Genomic DNA, 17,607 nt, shown 5'->3' with positions numbered 1-17,607 from the left:
TTACCAGGTAATTAACTTTTCGTGGCTTGGGTGAGATAACCTAGATGCATGTTTCCTCTTCCTCACTCACCCCAACATTTGGGATGATGATGACTCACTACCCAGTGCTTCCTTTTTCCTAGGGATCATCACATTGCTTTTCCAGATTTGTTCCTCTACATTTTCCCCTTTTGTGACTTGACCTGTACATATGTATGAGACAACACTCTATGGAGGAAAAGAAATCACCTGAGGCTGGTACTGGAGGATAAGTAAAATAAATTATTCCTTTACCAGATCTTTCTAAACAAAAAGCCTTTCATGGAAGCTCAGCTGAAAGCACACCAATTAAGATGGAACTGTGAAAATTTTTCAGCCTAGGGTATGTATTGGGAAGTTACAACTTTTCTTCACACCTCACCCACTGACAGCTCTGGTATCCACTCAAGCAGACAGATTTCTCATCACTAAAACAATTACTAAAGTTTGGCATGTTATTTACATGGGTGTTCATGTAGAACTTTCTTTTCCGTAGGAGACCACAATGGCTGCTATGAGCAGGAACATTCCATGTTATGTTACAGGGAAAAAACTCCAAACCTCTCTAACACTCTTCCTCAGCAAAACATTACTTTAAGAGGCATGACCATGGTAGTCCTTCCTCACACATATTAGAAGAAGATTTCTCCTGTTGAGTGACATTGAGGCTGTTTTTCTGAACACTGCTCTAAGGCATGAATCAATTTGGAGAAGCAGGCAAGTAAGCCTCAGATTTTTGATCATGGCAAGTGTGCAAGTGAGGAGGAAGAACCCCTGCATAGATGTAAAGTACTCTACAGACTTCTGTTATTTTCAGCTACACAAATATCTGGTTTAAGTAACTTACAAAGCATTTAAAAATAATTCTAGTTCTGTTTCTATTATTTCAATTTAAATTATCTAGAAAATGATGCAAACCCCAAAATTTTTAGTTTATGCTACATATAAACAACATGTGAACAAGCAACTTGAAAGTATGTGGAGGTCAGCATACTGGATAATTTAATTTAGTCTTCATGTCCTGGTTATTCTGTATTTAATTTCAAAGTATCTCTTTATCCTCGTTTATGTCAGTTTAAAAAAAATGCAAATTATAATAAAGGAGGGGAAAATAGCAACTTGATCAGATTGCTAAGCTGCAAATGAAATACTTTAGCTTACCCATTTTTAACTGGATTGTTCTTTGAATATAAATATCAATGTTCACTCAAGCAAAAACTGCCTATAAATAGAAGTATGCCAACTACTAATTAGATGTAATAAATTGAAGACAGCGATTTTAAAGAGAAGCATACTTCAAGAAGAGGATACTTTATTTCATCCAGATAAGCTTCTATAGGGAGCACTGCAAACGTGACTATTCCTGATTTGTCAAGGAGAAAGCTGCATTTCACTACGTTTCATTACTATTGTCTTTAGAACAATACCCAGAAATTGAAATAAAGCCACTATAAATTTGCTTGAAAGGCAAGGATTTTACCTGTTTCACTATGTTTGTCATGTAACACATTTGCTTCTGTAATGCACTTGAATGAAGAGAACGAAAACACAGCTGACTTCCATCACAAATATACTTCCAATAACTGACGTTATTTTGTTATCTAGCTGAAAGGGTACTGTAAAGCATCCTCCACTGAGCTTTTGCTGCATTGAAAATCACCTTGAGAAGTGAAATGCTGAGCATTTATGGCTCTTGTTTTGTCAGGATGCTAATACACAATAATAAGGACTACAGTAGGATTCTATGTTAGTAAGAATCCTTTTACCTGAGAACCTTTTTGACTGACTGGAGTACATAAATGAGAGAGATCAATTGTACTGCCTTTTCAAGGTATTTGTTCTGGAGGAACTGTAAGAAATACCGCACTGCCCTATGATAGTCTATTGTGTGTTCGTGACCCCATGTGCATAATAACGTAACCTCTAAGTCATCTCAGTTAGGTCCTATTCCAAACATGGAATATCTCTAGCTGCTGTTTCCTTCATACAATACATTCTACGTGCCCATCAGATAGTTTAGAAATAGTGGAGAAAAAGTCTCAGAAGATTAGAAAACTTAGTCTGAGACACTGCACTGATTTTCAGAAATAAGACAATTCAAAGATGGAGTAAAAATGCTTACATCACTGCTTCGTTTACTTTCTGTATTGACAAAGCAAGAAAGTTGTACTAGTTCTGCAGATGAAAGGAAACAAAACTAATCACTGTAGTAGTGCACCTTCATCATGGCAAGGCTAACATTGAAGAATAATTTATAATAATGTGTGCAGATTTAATGTTTCACAGCTTTGGTATGGAAAGTTGCTTTGCATAAACACTCTCAGATCAAAAGCAACGTGCTCTTTACAACTTTTAAAGAAAAATGTCAATACATTTCATGTGACATAAATTATTCTAATATCAATTTTTATATTACCAAGGACAGTAACAGTTACTTTCTTTATCCTTTGTCTCTAAAATACATACAAAGCTGTATTTAAGATTAAGAGCACCACTAAGCAAAACCAGCTAAGCTAGCAATAATTCAGGTGGTGATTGCCACTACCATTCAATCAGTATTATGCTACACCCCAATTTTGTTGATGTCCTTCACTAAGGAAATAATGGAGCAGTATGCTGTGTGCACGAGTGTCACCTTTTAGTTGCGCTTGATTAATAAAGTAATAGTAGTAGTTCATTATAATTTTATTCTGCTCTTCACCATGCAGTCACCTTTTAGTAAGTATTCAGCTATTTGTTAAATGACTCTTATGGACTGTTTGAACATATAAATTCTTTCCGGTGTTCCAGCCAAAATTATAACAACGTGAAAACATTCATGTAGATATTAACAGAGACTGAAAGACTTTTGGTAGACACAGCATATGGAACAACTGCGTATAAATGGTTATATTTAAACAGAAAATTAGCCTGATTCAAATGATACTTCTAGGTATGTGTGTGCTTAGTATAAAAATGGAGCAGAAAATGATGAGTAAGCAGGAGCTTCAGCGTGAAAACCAGTATGTCTGCAGCAGAATGCGAAATTAAATTCTCAAGGCAAATTAGTTGTAGAAACTGAGGAGAAAGACCAAGTAGTGCCTAATATGTACTAGACTAGTCCACATACTGAACAAGCCAATCAATAAGCAGGTATCTTCTAACCACAGCCAACTTTGAGAATATTATCAGTGTCAAATCTGGAAAGCGAAATTCAAACAAACTTAATAGGGAACAACCAGTTCAGTTACCAGCTGATCATTAAAAATATATTGCAAATTATGCCTATTCTAAGAAAAGAACAGATATTATACGAAGTTTAGTAGTTATACTTTCTAGCAAGTCTTTCACATTATTCATTCCCCTCTCTAATCTATGTAGCTTTTTTCTGGAAGTAAAGATTCAAAATACCCAACAAATACGTGTAAAATACAAAATGTGTAACACTTGCTGGAATTGTTTTAACTGTCCCTTCAATTCCTGCCCTCCGACCCCAGTCTTAGCATGGCCAGAGAACTGCTCTGGTACTTGCTACATACTGAACTATCTTCCTTTTTTTTTTTGGTCAGTGGAAAATGGGAAATGCAGAATGGTATGCTTTATGAGCCCTGAAGTCATCGCATTTTTGCAGAGGTCAGGCTGACAGTTTGATCTATTCATCAAACTCTGTTAAATCATGCAACCATTTTACCTAGTTATCAGAAAAACTGTCAGTAATTCTAACAAAAAGGACAAATGTCAAGAAAGATGTAAAATAATATTTAAATTATTCTTAAGGGATATTAGAAATAAACACTAAATGATTAGTCCAGAGTTCTCAGTGAGAATTAGAGACCTGTATTCCTATAATATTGTCCCAGTCTTAAAAAGCATGATGACAATGGTTAGAAATCAAAATGATTCTTGCTTCAAACTGATGGAACTGTGTTGGTAATGGTACCATTCACCACTTACGTGACAGTGTCTTCGCAAACCAAATGAAAGTCATACACTTAAAAAAATATATCCTCTTTCTTAATGAGGAGTTCTGTTTTGCTGAGAGAGACAGTTACAGAAAATTTTTTTAAAAAAAGACTATATATGTCCAGGCTACCCTTTAGGCTTATTTTTTATGTTACAAACCTTTGTTAAGTCTGTTTTGTTCTTTTATGAAAGACATAAGTGCTAAGAACTAACTCTGTGTATGTCTATGCACATACATAAGTGCCCAGACATATGTACACATGCATGTATTTGAGACCATTCGATTTCAGCTGAATTTGAACAAGTGAAGATCTATTTCTACTAGGCTCGGGAGACAGGCCTTCTGGTAGAAGAGTGAACATGCTGTTTATGCCCCCAACTTAGGAAAAAGATGTAGATTGAACTCAACCCTGAATATTTTAAACATCACATTTAACAAATAATACAGACCTTGAGAGGGAAATCTTTAAAAAAAACACAGAATTTATTAATTCCTCTGCATGTGGAACTGGTTGGTAGCACATCAAGAGGGACATCAGCTGCACTTTAAAATGAAAACAACAGCCAGTGATGAACTATGTCTGGCTGATGAAACTCAGTGAGAGAAAATACCTTCACTGACAGAGTTACAACACCAAGGAAGAACTTTATTTTTAGCAGGTAAAGCACACTACACATTTACATTTTGAAATCTGTGAATATGTGTTGCCAATACTGCTAGACCTACATTCCAACAGTAAAACTGAAACCATACTTACAGTATGTATAAACCAATTCTTTACTAAAATGGCGCTCTCCACAAAATGCTGCTCACACTCTCCTTTTGTCTGAAATCTCAGCATATTAGATATACTTCTGAGACCTCAAACTACACCATTTCTGAAAACAGTTTAGTATTCAGTGGCCAGACCGGTGCTCTTAACAGTAGCAATAAAAAACGTAATTTGCATTTTCCACACTTTTTTTTTTAAGTGCAGAATAGTACAAATAGCATCAATAATAAATAGCACTTCATAAAGAAAGGAAACCAAACACAGGGCATCCCAAACTACAATAAATAAACTGCTAATAATATCTGCACCATTTCAAAAGACGTATTACCCAGAAAGGGTCAGAAGTTGCCACCATTGCCCCAAGCAATAATGGCAAGGAAAGGAACTCTGGCAAGGACAGCATATAGACACTTCTATTCCCAAGAATCGTTGTATGTACCAGGAACTCAAACAAAATATGGTCAGTTCTAATTAAATATATGTATAGCCTGTATCCAAGCAGTCCAGTATTCAATGTCAATGCAGCAGAAGGCATTTTTCTTGTGGCACTGGAACAAGCAAAAGAATTGTTCTTAGTCCTTTCAGTGACAACTGCGATGGTCAGCTTGCTCTGAAGTCACATAAAGAATTGTTTTGAACTATATATACTGCCTTTGATTTTCTGCTGCAGAAGAATGGTGTTAGAGCAATAAGGAAAGAAGTGACTGGAAAATCAGATTGTAAACTCATATTAAACCTCAGAACTCAAATGCGTTATTCTAACAGTGTGGACACTACGCTGAAAGCATTCTGAAATGTCCAACTTTTAACCAGCACCGCCATGAACAACAGAAGTGGACTTCTAATAACCAGGTGACTCATGTTCACATTACTGACCTTAGTTCAAAACTCAATAAGCAGTGATAAAAAACTTACACCTACCACGCTTGAGACTGCTAGCACCACTAGATCAGAGCTACTTAGATTTCAAAAGTAAAGGTTCCTCAATTACAAACAGGAGTGATACGCAGCAAAGAAATATATTGAAGTGATTGTGAGGTAGCATCTTAACAGAAAGCACAATATACATTTCTCCGTCCCAAGTTCAAGTTACAGTATTCCAGAAGACCTCTGAGCAGAGCTTTAAAATATCTGAAGAATACATTGCTAAGTGGCATGCAAAAGATAACTGAAAAAAGACATTGAACGGTTTTCAGCAATTACAACTTTCTGATGACTACTACTGACAAGCAATTTTTATTATTTTTCTTTTAAAGCTTTTCTTCAAAAACCAAAGAAATTTTAGAAATTAAGACAGAAAGGCAACAGCTAGTCCATTAGCTGAGTAATTCGTGTTATGTAAAGCAGGTATTGATTGGCAATAGATACACTGAGACTTGTTTAATGAGAATTTCATCAAATACAGAGACATATATGTGGGATGTACCCATGAGTCCTGAGGGGGTGGACTGATGTCATTGCAAGGCAACTCTCAATTAACTTTGAAAGGTCATGGCAATCAGAGTATGATCCTAAGGCCTGGAGGAAAGCAAATTTCATTCCTATCTACAAGAAATGTAAGAAGGAAGACCAAAGAACTACAGGCCAATCAGCCTCAGTTCACCCTGGGAAGGTGGTGGAATAAATCCTCTTGGAAACCATTTCCAAACACATGAAGGACAAGAAGGTGATTGGGAAAAGTCAGCATGAATTTACAAAAGGGAAATCAGGCATAACCAACCTCACAGCCCTCTACAGTGAGGTGACTGGCTTGACAGAGGAGGGGAGAGCAGTGGATGTTTTCTATGTTGACATTACTGAGGCTTTCAACACTGTCTCTCGTAACATCCCGATAGGCAAAGGAAGGAAGCAGAGGCCAGGTACGTGAGCAATGAGGTGGACTAAAAACTAGCTGACCAGCCAGGCTCAAAGCGTTGAGATCAGCAGCCTGAAGTCCATCTGGACAACGGTCACTAGTGGTGTGCCCCAGGGGTTGTTGGTACTGGAGCTACTACTGCATATACACCTTCTTGTATCACCTGGATGATGGGGCAGAGAGCATCCTCAGCAAGTTGAGAGAAGATAACAAAATTTGGGGGAGGCTGGATACAGCAGATGGTTGTGCTGCTACTCAGAGGGACTTTCTGGCAAGCTGGATAAGTGGGGTGACAGGAACTTCCTGAAGTTCAGCAAAGGGAAGTGCCACGTCCTGTACCTGGAGAAGAATGAGCCCATGCATGCACCGGTACAGGCCCGAAGCCGACTGGCTGGAAAGCATGTCCAGAGAAAAGGGCCTGGGCGTCCTGGTGGGCAACAAGTTGAACAACCCTAAGGAAGTGCATCGCCAGAAGACTGAGGGAGTTGGTCCTTCCCCTCTGCTCAGTGTGGGTGAGGTCGCATCTGGCATGCTGCATACTGGGACTCCCCAGTAAAAGAGACACACAGACATACTGGTAAGAGCCCAGCAAGGGCCTCAAAGATGATTCATGAAGGAACCGGAGAGGCTGAGACTGTCCAGGCTGGAGCAGAGGAGGCTCAGTGGGAATCTTGGGTGGTCAAGCACTGGAAGAGGTTGCCCAGATGGCTTTTGAATATCTCCAAGGGTGGAGACTCCACAATCTCTCTGGGAAACCTGTGCCAGTGCTCGGCCACCCTCACAGTGAAAGTGTTTCCTGATGTTCAGACAGAGTCTCCTATGTTTCAGTTCATGTCTCTTCCCCTGTCACTGGGCATCACTGAAAAAGCCTGCTCTGTCCTCTTTGCACCCTGTCCTCAGGCATTTATACACATTGATGAGATCCTCCAAGCCTTATGTTCTCCAAGCTGAACAGTCCCAGCTCTCTCAGCCTTTCCTCACAGAAGAGGTGCTCCAGTCCCTTCATCACCTTCGTGACCGTTTGTTGGACTCCCTCCAGTATGGCCATTTCTCCCTTGTATTGGGGAGCCCAGAACTGGACACGGTGCTCCAGGTGTGGCCTTACTAGTGCTGAGTAGATGGCAAGAACCATAGAGTGGAAGACCATAATATGTATTGTATATTATCATTATCATGTTTCCCTTTAGAATTTAAAACACTGTCCTCTTCCAAGACAAATGCAGAGGAAATTTCCATTATGCTTCCTGAACTCACTGGCTTATTATGACATAAATGTAATGCTATACCTAACTGACAGTGTCAGTATATACCCATAAGTGGGAAAAACATAGGAATAGACTCATGGTTTCACTTTTTCAGCATTCCTTTCACCTCTTTTTGAGATGTTTTGTATTCTAGGAAACACATACATGGAAGAGAGTATTTTGTCTTCAGAAACAAGCAAGCTGAGAGGTCCCTTCCAACCTGGGATTCTGTGATTCTGTGAGATTATGCCATAATGCAGTGCAGGAGCATAAGAGATGAAATCCATTTACCAAAACTAATTCTTGTAGGCCCAAGAAAAAATAGGACATCATCTGTTCTTAATTCTGCAGTATCCAAAAATTAATTAGATTTCCCGCAGTTCAAGAAAATTTACCAAAGGAACAAACAGTCCACAAGTTCTCCATTAAAAAGTCTTATGAGTCTTATGTTATTTCTAAATTCCTCATGAGTAAAGTATTTGAGAGAGACTAGGTTGAAGACAAAAATCAGCAGCTTTCTTCTAAGCTATGCACAGAATTACATTGAACTCTTAAATCCAACAGTCATTTCTCCTTGCTTTCCTGACACTCTGGCTGTTACAGAAAAAAGATTTTCATCACTTCTAAACTAAAGAATAAAAACACTTTGTAAGAAGTGGGCAATAAGGAAGCACACATATCTGAAAGGGAAATATCCTATATCTGTAAAGAGATGCAGAAATTTATCATCCTTGTGAAAAAACTGATAGTGCTACTTTTGAAACTAAAACCATCAGTAACAGTTCCAATAACCACAATTTTTTCACACAAGAGGAGTCAAAAAGACAAACAGAAGATTAAGAATTTATTGAGAAAGAAAAACAGAACTACTATTGGAAATATGGAGTACATTTAAGAGAAGTTGCTATGCATCTGGTCTATTTTTATACTCTTCCATAAACATTCCATTGGACTACATTAGAAACAGGACAGTACGCTAGATGAACTCCTCTTCCTAAGCAGTCGTATTATTTTATGCTCTTATGAATACTGTGAGTCAGCCATTAGCCATAATGGGATTAGTGAGAGGATACAAAAAGCCTCACTGTTCATGCTCTTAACAAAAAATGAAGAAATCTTGACTTCCCAGAAGCATCAAGTTGTCATTATCAGAGCTTTTCAATCAATGTAATGCAGCTTATACTTCATAACATTTGGCACTGGAGTCTGAATATCCAAAATCAGACATTTGTTTCTGCCCTTGTGGGCCGAAAAGCCCAACATAAGCTGAGGTTATCATCTGCAGCTCTGTTTTTGGAAGCATAATTGCAACCTTCAGCTTAGAATTACTGTCCTGTTATAAAACAGGAAAATAAGAACTGATAATAAGCAACATAACTCTTTTTGAAGAAAATGCCCAATCTATTCACTATATTTTTCCATCAATACTTAATTTTCCATCAGTTTTTGTGATAGACTAACAACTACACGATCAGCAACTATCTGAAGTCATCTTAAAAACCTGGATATACAACTATAATTTATTAAACATGGCAAAATCCATTACCTGGACTATTTGCAATATTAAATTGCAATGAATGATATATATTTTCCCTTAGATCTCTTCACCACTGAACTGTATCCATTTATTACCTAAATGAAGACAGTTCTAACTCTTCAGACACTTGATAATGAAAGTAAACATACTGCACAAAGCCAGAGGCAATAATGGAAATAGTGAGACAGTGTGTGCTATTGGTATTTAAATATTGCATTTATATTGCTAACTCTGAAATTTACTGTTTTAACACACATAATAACAATCCACGACTAAGACTGAGAAAGTTGTTTAAGCTCTAAGCACCCACATAACCTCCACCTTAATATCTTTGCAAATCTGGGTGCATCATTAAGTCATACATCTTCAAAGGTAATGGCTATTTTAGCTAGATCAAAGTCATTGGACCTATACCTACTAGCTCTAAACCACTTACTGGAAAAACATACCCTGATGCAAAAATCAACACAATCAAGAGTCTTTAACCGTTCTTTTCCTGTTGAAACATCAGGTTAAGTTCCACATTCACTCCAGCTATCAGAGAAGAGCTAAGAATTTAAAAAGGCTAAAAATTTAATAGCAACTTCATTTCAATGTGATCATTTGAAAAGGGACTTTGTGAAATACTTTTGGAAAATCCAACCAGACTAATCTTCCATGTACACATGCTTCTTGACTACAAAGAACTCCAAGAGATTAGTGAGTCATTCACTTTATAAAAGCTGTATTGACTCTTCCCCAACATGACATGTTTCTCCATATTTCCTCTAATTTTCTTCTTCAAAACAGTTTCTACCCATTTTCACAGTACAGATGTCAGCCTGTCTGATCTGTAATTTCATGATCTTCCCTGGAAACCTCTTAAAACACTGGCACCACACTAACAACTTTGATAGTCAGTTTGAAGTGAGAGGATACACACAACAATTAGCAGTTTGGATATATCAACTCTTGAGATCTTTCAGAACCCTTCAATAAATATATCACCTCTTTCTGGTAATTTTTTTCTCAGCCATTTTGCCTTTCCTGTGTAATATCTTCTACGGGCATTTCAGAGATGAATTCTCCAATGAGTCCTTCATAAAGAAGCTTTCCATGTGAAACCTTAACCTCCACAGGTAAATGGATGCAAAAACCAATTTAGTGTTGTGTCTGTCTTTCTTTTTCTGGGGCTTCCTTTTATACTTTAATCAACCAGTGGTCATATGCGTTCTTTGACAGGCTTCCTGTTTCTGGTATTTTCAGAAAAGTTGTTACTGTTATTTTTAAGTCTGTGCAGGTCATTCCTATAATTCTTCACTGTCAGCTTTCTTATATTCTTTATTTAACCATGGCAGTGTTAAATATCTATCCTATCTTCCTCATTTGCATGTGACTGCAGCGTTTTGGAAGATGCCTTCTTTTGAACAGAACCTGCTCTTTTTTGTACTCCTCAAGTGTTTTTGATAAGTGGTACATCTTTGCTTCAAGCCCCCTGTGCGGTACCTTTAGTGTGCCTATGATGTCTGTTCTTTTGACTACTTCTCTTACCTTTTTGTTTTAACAAGGTTCCTTGTTTTTATGTAGTTACGCTCTTATGTATAAAAGCAAGGAATAATAATTTCTCAATCTTCTGTGCAAAGCCTAAGTTCTTTGCTTTATAAGCCAGATGATGCTAAGAGTCAACACAGGACACCCATGGAACTGGACTCCAGAAGACAAGGGCTCAAGAGCAACATTCTGAACCAATCAGGAAACAGCACACAGCTATCAGTCTATGCCAGTCATGTATGCCTCAGAAAAGGCACCAGATGGAAAAAACTGGATTTTCTTCAGGTGCACAAAGCAGACAGTGGTCAGATGCTATCACGTGATTTAAAAACACAGGAAATGCAAAGGTTGAGTTCAATTACAGGAGACTGTTGACTATCTTGAATTCAGCCTCCTCTGCCACAATCAGAAGCTGAGTATTTAGATCAAAAGTTATGCAAGTTAAAGTACTCTTTTAAAGTACTCTTTAAAGATTCACTCACCCTGTTTTAGGAGATAAACTGGTAATCACCAGCACTGGATCTAGGTTTTTTTGGTTACCCCAGAAGATTGCAACCTCAAAGGGTAATTTGTGGAACAAAGGCTTCTCAACTGAATAACGCTGCCACATTAGTAAGCTGAGATGAAGTAGAAAAGTCTTCAACTACTTATTCTCTCAAGCTACAATTCTCTAACCACAGCAGAATGACTGAAATCCCTCTTACTGTATTTGCAAAGTAACCATAACCAAGGACTTACATCAACAAGCTAACTACTACAGGTTTTATGAGCTAAATATAATTTAAATCAGATCTGCTAATCATTCTTTTTTAGGCAATGGGTACATTCTTTGCTTCTTTCAGAATTACGAGCTTCAGTCCAACAGGCCCAATACAGAAGTGCCCCACCCAATTAATCTATATGGATATAAAGATGAGTTTTAAAGGTAAAGAATATTTAGAGTTTTGAGCAGCAGCTGAAGTATGAAAGGGCTATTAACATTTTACCACAACCTTGACAATCGCTCCTTTTTAGGTAGTCTTTTAATAAGCCCTACTAGTACCAGTCCAGTCTATAACTCTTCAACATATAGTGTCAAACTATCTACTGCCCAACAGGAGGGACATGTTCAAGTTCAAAATATAGGCTATCATATTTAGTTTATGTCATCAGCCAAATTTGCAACTCCGTAACATGAAGTTAACTTCCACATGATTGCATATGCAAACTGCTGTATTGAGTCTTTAGTTGAAATGAGCCAACAATAAGGTAACCTTATTTAAGCTTACTAATCACCAATCATATGGTGTTTTCCAGTTTACTAGCTTTGCTGTATTTTAATACCTCTCATTTTCATCATCTCACAACCCCCACCATCAAGAAACACAGACCTGCTCTCAAGCCTATCCCCACAGCGTGTATACCAAATCTATTAATCTTATTTGATTTCATTAGAATTAAATACAGACCTCCTACACTGCAGTCATGTCAAAATGTAGATATTTGGAATTCCAACATAAGCTCAACATTAAAAAAAAAAAACCAAAACCCTCCACCAGGAACTGTGAAAAAATGGATCTAACAGCATTATCTAATTAGGATTTAATAACATTTAATCCTAATTACTGTAGCAGCATTATTTTATCTTCTTTCACACAGGTACAGTTCTCTTCCTTTTCTGTGCTAGCTTTCCCCTTAGAAATAAACACCTGCTTGCAAAGTTCAGAAAACCTGTCTTCATCAGATGGGACACTTCATCCTCCACTAAGGGCAGAAGAGAGACAATCAAGCTCTCAAGAATATCTGTCTTCATTTGTATGATCCTCTAGCATATCTTTGCAGTGCTATTATACGCATCACTGAATAATGCTGCAGACTTAGGACGAGATAATTTTTTTTTCTCTTGCCATAGCATAACTTTTTAAGGTTTACTTGCTGTTTATCTTAAAGACTATAAGACATTTAAAAAAAACATGCAACGGTGTGGAAGAGGCACTTGCCTTAACTCCAAGCTTCAGTCTGCAGCACTGATCAGTGATGGGTGTGATGACACCAACAGAGTGCATGCTGAAGTATCACATAAAGGAAGCTGAAGTTCATGAACAAGAGGGAAAAATAAAACATTGTTAAACAGTGAAAAGATATTAGGGTGAAAAATACTCAGGAGTATGGAGAAGCTAGAGAAAAATACACAACACAAACTTCTTTCTTTCTCAAAAATTCCTAGTTATATTTGGTTTTCATTATTCTGAAGAGAGACCCCATAATATATATGGATAAAAGCAAAAGATCCTTTTATTTCCTACGTAAACTTCTGGTTCCAAAAATGCTGGTGACGAATTACTAATTAAATTCAAAAATACAGTAGTTTAACACATGAATAGTACTAGCCTTTATCATTTATAGCTGCTCCATTAATGTAGTAGTAAATGCTGGCAATTTAAGAAAGAATTATGGGCTATTTGTTGACATGTAAAGACCCAAATATCTAGTGATATGCTAATTAACTTATTATTATTTGCCTCATTGTTTCTTTAAAAAAATATATGTACTTGTGCTACGCTGAAGATGTTCTCAACTTTCCATGTGCCCCTGCAGTATTGCACTCTTTTGTAATTATTTCAATGTGGACCAACTGTCCCACTGTAAAGGTCTTACATCCTTTCTCACTTTACAGAGCAACTAATCCTCTGAGCACTCCAAAGGTAAACAAATTCTGAATAATTAAAAATCTTGGCTAGATATTGCTTTCTATGCTTATTGTAATTTTACAAAAAGACATGTATTTCTGAAAAATAAGAATCCCTGTGTTAGCCAAAAATATCGTAATCCTGAAACAACAGTATTTTGAGAATATCGTTACATGAGAATGCACACAAGGTAATGACAGCCTCTGCATTTATGGTACTAACAAAGGTTTATTTAATAAACACTTAACACAATCTCTGTTATCAACACTATTTCATACTTACAGTACTTGACACACTGGAAGAACATAGTTACATAATTTTGACCTATATTGAGGCTAAGCTGGCAGAAAATGGGACAAGTAGGTAACCATTACTTTGAGAGTACCTCTACCCTTTCTGGGCAAGGCTTCCCATTATTAAATTGAATTTTACACCCACCTGTTAACTATGTCAAAAAAATCCTCAAGCCAAAACCAGCCATTGAGATAAAATGTGTCATTTTGAGGGCTCACTATATTAATTTACACCAAAACCGCACAAAAACAACACTATGTATCAGACTCTAAACATCTGCAACTATAGCAAATACCAATATATGAGCTAAATAGCTTCACATCTCCTGTCCTTGAGGAAAGGATGACATGGATGTCTCCCACTGTTCCACGATGTGCTTTCAGAAAGAAGAGCTATCAGTATGGCTCCCATGGCTGACTTAATTTTCCAGTATACCCTACAGATTTTAATTGCTTAAAACCTTTCATCAAACTGGACAGAGTCTTGGCAAAACCAAAGTTTCACAAACTGAAACACATCTCATTATTCTAATTTATAAATTTTATTTTATGAAAATAATATTAACTTTTACTTATCTTCAATATCTTTTAGAGCTAGAAGCACTGTCATACTCTTTGTCTTTGTATGAAATTCAGCCTTTATCCTTCAGGGAAGAGGAGATGGAAAAATTCTTTGAACATGCCACTAAATAAATATTCTATTATTCTTACATATGAAAATAAAGTATAGATTTCTAAAGTACACAAATATTCATACCATGTGTAGACAACAAGATGCAGGGGGAATGTATGTGAGAAACAAAGAGCAAGCCAAACTTGGATTGTAAAGATTTCTGGAGTCAGGAGCCACCTCTGTCTAAGTGACATTCAAACACAAAATTTAATCCAGACTTACAAAATATTTTAATTATATGGAATAGCATAATAATTAACAAGCAGCATCACCACATCAGAACAAACTGCAGGTAGAGGCATCTCCATCAAGAAGACAGAGATTTATTATGTACCTGTTACCGGTATAATCCCAACAATCAAGCTTGTTTGCATCCTAATTATAGCGATATCCTATAAGCTACCACTAAGAGGATATACCACTATCTTCTTGGAACTGTGCTACCATTCCAATCAAATTCTGTTTTATTTACATCATCACTTAACTACATAAACTCTACCAAAATTGTTGATTACTAATGAGTGCTTTTTAGACTTTGGTATAGCATTTCTCTAAAGCTACTTTTTCTTTAGAAAGGAATTTAAGAGATATATACGAAACTGGGCTACTGCTTTCTTTTCATTCTCTTTCTTTAAATAGCAAGGACTGTTTTTAACACAGTGACTCGATCCTGCTAGGTGAGGTTTCTCATTTTAGGGCACAAAATTAATGCAAAATTATCCTAGACACGTTTACTTATTGTCAGATGATATATAAAATTAAAGAAAATGTTAAATAAATAAATAAAGGCTCGATTACTCTGTGCCAGATTACTTCAGTGGAAGTAAGGAGGACATTTCAAGTCACACTTATCTGAATCTTTTTCCCATACTTTAAATTAATGAAGGCAGATGTAAATCAGTATTTCTCAGTGTATTAGTTCTTCCTTCCTTCTTGCAAAATGTTTGATTTCCAGTCCCTAAAGACACAATTTACTTATTTACTGAAGTATACAGGCTGAAGTTAACAATACAGCTGCTTACAGATATAAAAATGCCTAATCAAATGAGATCTATAAGAAAGATATAGCAAAGGAAATTGAAAAAGCATGTGTAGAATTTAACACTTCAAGGCACTTATAAAATTACAATTCCTAAAATCAGTTCCTGACATTTTTCTGTTCTATGTCAAGTCAAAGCCAAAAGAAATCAAGGTCCACAAACTGGAAAATGTAAAGTAACAAATTAATATAAGAGGCTTATAGATATACAAAAAGTCTCAAGTTACTGCAAAACAAGTAAATTAATACATCCTCTTCATGTTAAATCCCCTTGATTATAACCACTTTGCCTTCTGAAGTGTATGAAAACATATATATTTACATGCAGTATATTAATGTCTATGTTTTACTCACTATGAAAACACAATCAGTTGCTGTACATTCATGGGAATGACTTTCAAGCACAAGTAATGAAGCATGAAATAAGAAGTCACAGGTTAAAATGGCCTTTCAAACAGTCATGGTACTGTATAGTATAAAAAGAAAGTCTTTCAAATAGCATATAAAATAACCACAAAGGACTACTCACCATGTCATATGCTGTTACAATCTTTTTCAAGACCTCTGGAACAATCCCTTGGAGCTCCATTGTCGGATACTGATCATTGAGATTCAGTACTACCAAGGGTGTATTATCAGGTCCAACCAAGCGCGTAGACACTGCCAAAATGCACTGCATAAGATTTGCTACAGGAGAGAGGCCACATAATTCTTTGAATGAAACTACTGCATTCTGCAAAAAGGAAAGAAAGAGTTTCCTTTACAGTTAAATATGAATTTTAATGTCTCATTCTTTCAGGATAAAATACTTCAATCTTATAGTTGAGCAACAACACGGAATTACCACAGCCTTCCCCTGAAGAACTGGCAGTTTTCCAAAGCAACCAATATTACACACATATTTTACCAAAAATGTTAAAAATTCAAACAGAATTTCAATAGTTGCCACAGAAAAATAAATCTAATTAGAACAAGTATGTCTGGTCTCTATCACTACTAAAATCAACGATACAAGTAAATGGATTCTAAAACATACTGGTTATATATTTTGAAAAATTCTAATAGGCATTTCCAAGTAATATTCAAAATGCCGCCAAGAGAAACGAAGTATTAGGTGCTGAATGTCCCAAATAAACAAAGTGAAGCAGAAGGAGGAATTCAGCCCATTTGTAACTTTAAACATACCTGAACTATAGTCCAGACGTGCTGTGGATCTGCTGGCTCCCATTTGGTGTGATTCACAAACCCAGCACTCCACTACTGATGTCATTCCTATCACAGAATCACACTTAAGTGAATTTTTAAGGTACTTCAATATAAATACCAATTTTGTACCTTTCCCTAAAATTTATTATAGTTGTATTTCATATACAATATGGTACAGTATAAAACCATATGTTTAAACTTGAAGAAAATTTCTATTATTAGATATACAATGTGACTCCAAGTAGCCACTGAAATTCCATGATGGGAATATACTCGGCACTGTAACGAATTTAGGATTTTTGTACCAAGTGGGAGCTGGTGATCTATGGCAGGTCTGGAGTTTGTGTTCCTGTAGGAAACAAAAACAAAAACACAGTATATTTAAGTTACAAATGCGCTTAGTGCTCCTTTCTCTCACATATTACCCAAGCAGGGTATCTGACACAGATCTTCATCTTAATCAAAACCACTTTTCATCTTGCTGGCATGGAGAGACTCATTTGTGGACAAATTTGTTAGAAAGATGTGTCAACATTAATGCAAACAGAAATCAAATGTGAAATATTTTGCTGTCCTTTTATGAGATAAAATACATAGACTTCAAAATATGTATATATAGCATATTCATGCAAAATCATGTGAATATGAAATTACATCTACTACAGTCCAGTGTACTTTAAGTAAATGTTTAGTAGCATCTAGTAAACGTCCAGGAAACAGAAACTACTTTTATTAACTGGACTACACCTTAGTGACACAATAACTACATAGTTGAAAAGACAGACATTGTGAAGTCCATTCAAACAGATTTTGTTTGAGATAAACATC

At 36.5% G+C, this 17,607-nt stretch overlaps 1 protein-coding gene across 7 annotated transcripts in view; it reads right to left on the bottom strand.

The window, feature by feature from the left end:
- Window positions 1-17,607, bottom strand: part of PLCL2 (phospholipase C like 2) — a 105,049-nt gene that overhangs the window by 24,063 nt on the left and 63,379 nt on the right. For 3 of the 7 annotated variants that reach the window (XR_012658945.1, XM_075083189.1, XM_075083190.1), the window contains one exon: window positions 16,103-16,306. Coding sequence is in view for 3 of the 7 variants with exons in the window: in XM_075083189.1 (XP_074939290.1) it covers window positions 16,103-16,306 (204 nt within the window). In the remaining 4 variants the exon portion in view is untranslated. The other 4 variants (XR_012658947.1, XR_012658948.1, XR_012658946.1 and 1 more) reach the window with 4 other exon arrangements.

Source organism: Phalacrocorax aristotelis, chromosome 2 (assembly GCF_949628215.1).
Source record: "Phalacrocorax aristotelis chromosome 2, bGulAri2.1, whole genome shotgun sequence".
In the NCBI taxonomy this organism is placed as follows: domain Eukaryota; kingdom Metazoa; phylum Chordata; class Aves; order Suliformes; family Phalacrocoracidae; genus Phalacrocorax; species Phalacrocorax aristotelis.
The sequence above is the reverse complement of the archived record's forward strand: the minus strand, read 5'-3'. Positions and strand labels throughout refer to the sequence as shown.